Here is a 6,812-nt window from a genome sequence, read left to right on the forward strand (position 1 = left end):
CTCCCAAGCGGCGCACTGTAGCAGTGCGCCACCAGGCCGGCCCTAAAATTTTTTAAATAATTTCAGGCTGGCTGGTTTGCTCAGTTGGTTAGAGCACAGCCTTGTAACACTAAGGTCACGGGTTCCGATCACCGAACCGGCCAGCTGCCTAAAAGTTAAATAAATAAATAATTGAATAATTCAAGCTTAGAGAAAAGCTGTAAAAATAGCACAACAAACACCTGTATATGACTGGTTAGGTTAGTTGGTTAGAGCGCCATCTTGTAACAAGGTCAAGGGTTTGGATCCCCGTACCAACCAGCCACCAAAAAGCAAACAAAAAAAGGCTTCATTTGATCACCAGTTGCTAATATTTTGCCACATTATCTATAGCATTTATCCTTCTCTTTCTTTTCCCTTTCTCCTTCTCTCTCTTTCCATACACACACTCTCTCTCTCACACACTCACACACTCTCTCTCTCACTCATACCGTTATGTACATTTATTTTTCTGAACCATTGGGAATCTGTGGTTTTAATTGTGACTGAGGAAGGTACTTCTCCATGCCTGGGTTTCTTCCTCTTTTCTAAAATAAGATAGTGAAAGAATCTTTGAGTGTTATGAGAAATAAAGGATTTAATTCATGCGAAGCACTTAGAACTGTGTGTCTGATACACAGTAAGACCTCAGTAAATGTTAGCTTTAGTTATAAGAAATATAGTGGTCTTGATGTGATGGTTCCAAGGCAGTGGGAAGACTAGGCCTTGCCCTATGGTACCCTTGCAGCTCAGTCATTTCAGGTGGACATTAGTGCATACACACAACATCATGTCTGACACTGTGTCTTAAACAAGTTGTTCTTGACATTGGGCTGCTACATAAGAGCTGTCTGACGGGCCGGCCCAGTGGCGCACTGGAGAGTGCGCCGCTTGGGAGCGCGGCGGCGCTCCCGCCGAGGGTTCGGATCCCATGTGGAGACCGGTTCCTGCTCACTGACTGAGCGCGGTGCGGGCGCAACACCGAGGGTTGCGATCCCATTACCGGTCAGTAAAAAAGACAAAAAGGAAAAAAAAAAAAAAGAGCTGTCTGAAAACGTGGACAAAATACAGGTTCCTCAGAGTTTTTATTTCCATAGGTATGAGGTAAGTCCCACAAGTCTGTATGTTGTTTTAAATTGCCAAAGTGATTCTTGTCTTCTGCCAAGTTTGTGAACTACCTGGCAGAAATTTAAATGCAGCAGTGCAAATGAATTTCCATGAAGTGTTTTTCTTAAAAGAATTTTTCCTCTTTTTTCTAGGCTAATGGATACAGTTTTATCAATATTGAACACGGACAAGCAGTGTCATTGCTAAAAACTTTCCAGAATACAGTAGAACTCATCATTGTACGAGAGGTTTCCTCATAAGCACTGTGGACAGAAAAAAGGGGGAAGACAGCAAGATTTATTGGAGGATACTTGCTTGCAGGGGAAATTAAGATTTTGATTATTTTTATATATAAAGAACTCAAATTATGTTTGAATTTGTACATTAATGAAATAATGGAACTTGTGGTTAGAGGGAAAGAACCACTGTACAGAATATAAAAGAGACTGTTGAATTCATACTGTATAAAACTTGCTAGGTTTTTAAACATAGCAATCAAGGCTACAAAAACAAATCTCTGTTGTTTTTGTATAGATTGTAGGCTTATTTTTGGATTTCATACACATGACCGAACTGTGTGCAAGGCAATAGTTAGCCTTGATTGTAGCCCAGAGACAGATGGCAGAGCTGTCTGTCTCATAGCTTTTAAGCCCTTATTTTTATTCAACTGGTATTAATGTTTTCCTCCTGAAACTTTTTTTGATGTGGGCAAGAGATTTGAAGTGTTGGTTTTTGCTATGTGCATATTGAATTGAAGAGTGAGTAGGTGAAGGTGGTGCTGATGGGTTCACTTTCCAAGGCCAGACTAAAAGTTGTATCCTATAAAAATCTGGAAGCAAAGAACGAAAAAAATGCTATCTGTTAAAATGTGTTTTTATTAATAGAATAATGCAATAAAATATATGATATCTTTTTAAAGAAGTAAAAAAGACAATAATTGCATTTTATGAATTCTACAGGATTTGTTCTTGTCATAGTCATTGACTACATTTGCAACTGGTGATTCAGTTTTTAATTTTTTAGTCACAGGAAATTTTTAACTCTTACTGTAGATGCATGTTCACTCATTTTCTGTGCTAAGGAAATCCCCTGATTTTTTTTTTTTTTTTTTTTTTTTAAATGGTGGTACTTGTAATCTGTTTTATAATTAGTACTCCATTTTAATCTAATTTATACTTTTTATTTTAAGCAGCAAATGAAACTAAAATGGCCAGTTTTAATATTGTGTTGCCTGTAACACAAAATGTAAGACGGTTTAGGAAAGCCTCTTGATTTTTGTTTGGCCTTGCATTGCCTTGGTAAAGAGGAAACAGTACGCATGGAGCTAAGAAACCAAAGCAAGTTTATGAAACTGGCACAGTGATAGAGAATTGCTGTGGAGAGTTGTAGAGCAAAGGGATGGGTCCTTGAGGCCTACCGGTGTGTAAAGGTGTTAAATAAAGGGCTGTTCCTACAGGTAACATTAAATGTGAATTCAACACTTCAGAGTGTTTAAAGGGTTTCTAAGTGTATTGGTGTAATAGTGTTTTATCACCAACTGCCTTTGTTCCTAGTTACTGTAACAAATATTTGATGATAGAGGTTTATTAATTTTGTTTATCCATACCATTAATTTTATTTGTTTTTGTTCTATGTAATCAAATAAAATTTGAGTAACATGCAATGGTAAGAATTAATGCATGGTTATTTGGACCAGAAGAAATTACCATAACAGACCAGTAACTGTTTTTAGTTGAAGCTAGTCTAGAGCCTTTCTTCCATCAGAGCAATATTCAGTTATTGAAATTAATTTTTAATTACTAAGAAATATAATTCAGAAATTTTAAATCTGTTATACTTTGTTCTTCGACCTTGATTTAATTAAGACTTTTACAGGACTAGCTAAAACACCAACCTACATTACATTTACAGAAGTGAGTTGGACTCACTTTCCATTCTTGCTAGTCAGAGTAAATAGGCAGCACTTTTAAAAATATGTGAACTCAAGTATTGCACTTCCTTCAAGATGCTATCAATTGGTTATTGTACTGTACAGTTTTAATAATTTTGATTGAAACCCTTTAGCAACTCTTTGTAAATCTTAACTCATTTTGGTTGATTTTCAGTACTATTTACATAGGAATTGATTTTTATGGATATAGTAGAAGAATGTGCTGTATTTTGATACAAAATTCACTTATTGTATGTGTGTTGTAATCTCTTTAAAAAAGAATGACAAACGGCTTCTTTTAAGACAAGTCTCTGCATTCCCTTTGTTCTTGGTTTATTTTAAAATACTAATTTTGGCATTGTGAAGTCTTTTTATTGATTTCAAATTTTCATAATCACATTCTACTTTTAGTCAGGAATACATAAATGATATAATTGTGAATTTTTCAACTACTTTACCTTGAACCAGATACATAGATTATAATTTTGGAAAAGGAATTAAGCCCCACAGAACAATTGATTCTTCCATGATCTAACCTTAAGTTTGTTGTCTGCATCTTATACCAAATATTATATATGCAACATTATGCACTAGTACTTTATTCTACTCTAATTTCAAAATTTTGTAATGTTCTTGCAACATAGAAAGTTGAGAAAGAAAATTTGTTACCAATAGGAGTAAAATACATGATATAACATTAAAAAATAGCAAAAAGGTTTTGCACTTAATTAATAGCCAAAATTTTCTTCCAACAATTAAATGACAAGGACCTCTTCATTAGAGTGTTTGTTATGGTAATGATAAAGTTTCAAAATTTGAAGAATTATTTAAATATTTTAAGGAAATAGAGAAAACATTTTTAGTTATATACTGTAACTGACTTTATTTTGATAAGTACTATCTAGCAAATCTTCAAAGCCAGAACTGTTGAATAAGTTGTAGTTAAGGCCTATACCCATAACTGACTTTATTTTGATAAGTACTATCTAGCAAATCTTCAAAGCCAGAACTGTCTTATATTTAGTGTTTAAAATTCTTACCCTAACCAGTAAAAAATCATACCAATAAATATGATCAGAGTAGTTTATTCAGTATAGAATTGTTGACACAAACTAAAGTTTTATGCTGATTTATTAAAGAATCATCAGTTCATCTGAATCAAATCTAGAATTCCTTATGTATCTATTTTGCGAATATTTTTCTGACCTCTTTGGACTGGATTGAAGATGTGTATATACTTGAAATTCTTTTAAACACAAACATTGCCATAAACAGGACTAAACTTTATTAATTTGCTGTACTTAAAGTGCCATTAGCAGCTATGTAATATTTTTATCAATTAGCCTTTATTCAACATTCCAAATTTTTGTATATATCTAGATTGAAGTGGCACACATAGGATAGATAATAAACTAATTCTGTTTAAAGTTGTGTGATTTATGAAATTCAGGGTTAGGGGAATTCACGCAAAAGGAAATATACACAACTCCCCCCCCCCCCCACACACACTTTAAAACCCCTATATTTCTTGGTATGGAAGAATTGTAGTTTACCTCAATTACTATTTTACTTCTAAAGGTAGCCATTAGATGGGAAATGTTTTTTAGTTGGAGATTGGCAATAAGTCAAATCTATGTGGAAAGATATTTTTTCACTGATTCTGTTGCATTCTTTTTAATCTTTTAATGTTTAGGAAGTAGGTTTCTTATGAAAAAGACATTGAAATTAAAATAATTTCGATTCATCAAGAGCATTGATAAACACATGTAATTGATGATGGACAGAGTAACAAGATGCCTTTTTCTTAAAAAAAAGGTAATCTAGATTAGATAGCCAATTCAGACCTTCCGATATTCACTTGTTTCTTATAGCCTTCAGAAAAGGTTGATTGCTAATTCTTTATTGCTACTGAATTTGTAAGCTGAAGAGATAGTAAGCATAGTCATTCCATTTTGTAAAATTCTTAAGAGAATGCTATGTTAAGACTATCCATGCAGTCTCTTCATGAAGCAATTTTCAAGGTTAAAATTTATAGCCTCCAATAATATACCATTCTAGCATCCAAGCACCTAAAAAGCTTATTCTGAGCTGAGAGAGCTTATTTTAGAAAAGACTCTTAAATTTTTTTTTTAAGGGAAATATCTACGTTTTATTGTAGAGAGCAATCAGGATACTCCTGAATCTTTTCATAGGATTGTTAGGAAAGGCTGAAAAAGGGATCCTTCGGTTATAATTTTCTTTTCAAATGGAACAATTAGGGGTAGTGGTTATCTCCCTGGAATTATATGTGGCCCATCTAGCTTCTCAGTCATCCCTCAATCCAATTTCAGTGTAAAATTTGAGAATCTCATGCATCACATCAGTAAAAGAAATCTAAAATTCTACTTTCCTTATAATGGGATTCAATAAAGCAATTTTATTTTGCATGAAAGTAAGCCTTAAAACATTTTTCCTAAATTGACCTTCCTTAAATCTAATCAAAGGAATTGTGTTCCTCGAAGACATAGCTTTAAAGGACTTTTGTTGTTGTTGTTATGACAGTTGGCCAGTACAGGATTCGAATTCTTGAGCTTTGTATTATAACACCACACTCTAACCAAGTGAGCTAACTGACCAGCCCAGAAGGATCTTTTTCTGTGTACTCTTCTTCCCAGCTTTACCTTGTCAAAAAAGCTAAACAACAGTAAACTAATAAAAATTGAAAAAAAAAAAAAATGCATGTGCATGGAGCATAGATCTTAGAATTGTTGATTAATCCTCCTTCTCTTCATGAAAGGAAGAACCTAATACTGAGGGTTAATGTCTGTCCAGAATGCACATTTAACATCTTTCACATTTGGATCATCCTTCACCACAGCTCCCTCAAAGAAATGTTCATGCTCCCAAGAACAGGAGGAATTATTTGCAGTCTTGACTGTCAACAAAGTAAATCGTTCAACAGTGGAGCATGCTTCAATTTCCTTCTCCCACCCACATACCTAGAAAATATTATTTAATACTATGAGAGGTAAAAATATTTAATCTCAACAGTTTGGGAAAACAAGAAGGGACTGCACTGGGCCGAAAAATTTTGAGGGTGCTCACTTCAGCGGCACATACACTAAAACTGGAATGATAAAGATTTTAGCATGGCCCCTGTGCAAGGATGACACGCATATTCGTGAAGTGTTCCATATTTTTTAAAGTAATTTCTGGCAGTGGGTGTGCCCCCAGTATGAATCTGGCCCCCACGACATGGGCACGAGGGGTGACAATTAGCTTTGTGTCATGAATATTCATAATAAAATCCTAAAGAACTCCCCCAAATCTATAAGTGCTGATAAATTAAATCAACAAGTTTGCAGAATATTAAAAAAAAATTTTTTTTTTTGAGGAATTCTTCGAAGGCCTAGGGCAGATAGGGCTAGAGAATTCTACCATGAAGAGTAGATTTGGCTTCAGGGATACCTCAAAGGTGGAGACAAAGATCAAAAAAGAGTTCTAGGTAATGGTTGGGATGTTGCATCATAAATTGGTTAGGTCAGCCACCTTTTTTATGCTAAGCAGTGTGCAGAAGGGATGTCTGGTTCAATTATTCAGGAGCAATGGGTGTGGATGCTTAAATTAAGAAGGAAAACCAATACGGTCTTTCAAGCTAGCATGGGCTGCCAGGTTCGATGTCCTCCCCTTTGTCCACCATTGGTGCAGGTAGTTTGCGGTAAGCAAGCAACAAACATTTCTAGGCTCATACTAAGATGAAAAAAGTAAATGAACATTT

At 34.7% G+C, this 6,812-nt stretch overlaps 1 protein-coding gene across 5 annotated transcripts in view; it reads left to right on the top strand.

The window, feature by feature from the left end:
• Positions 1–3,420, top strand: part of ERBB2IP (erbb2 interacting protein) — an 87,442-nt gene extending 84,022 nt beyond the window's left edge. For all 5 annotated transcript variants that reach the window (XM_008594998.1, XM_008594993.1, XM_008595004.1 and 2 more), the window contains one exon: positions 1,278–3,420. In XM_008594998.1, coding sequence (XP_008593220.1) covers positions 1,278–1,385 — 108 coding nt within the window. In that variant the 3' untranslated portion in view covers positions 1,386–3,420. The remainder of the gene's footprint in view (positions 1–1,277) is intronic.
• The last annotated feature ends 3,392 nt before the right edge of the window (positions 3,421–6,812 follow it).

This window comes from Galeopterus variegatus, unplaced genomic scaffold, assembly GCF_000696425.1.
Source record: "Galeopterus variegatus unplaced genomic scaffold, G_variegatus-3.0.2 Scaffold170, whole genome shotgun sequence".
In the NCBI taxonomy this organism is placed as follows: Eukaryota; Metazoa; Chordata; class Mammalia; order Dermoptera; family Cynocephalidae; genus Galeopterus; species Galeopterus variegatus.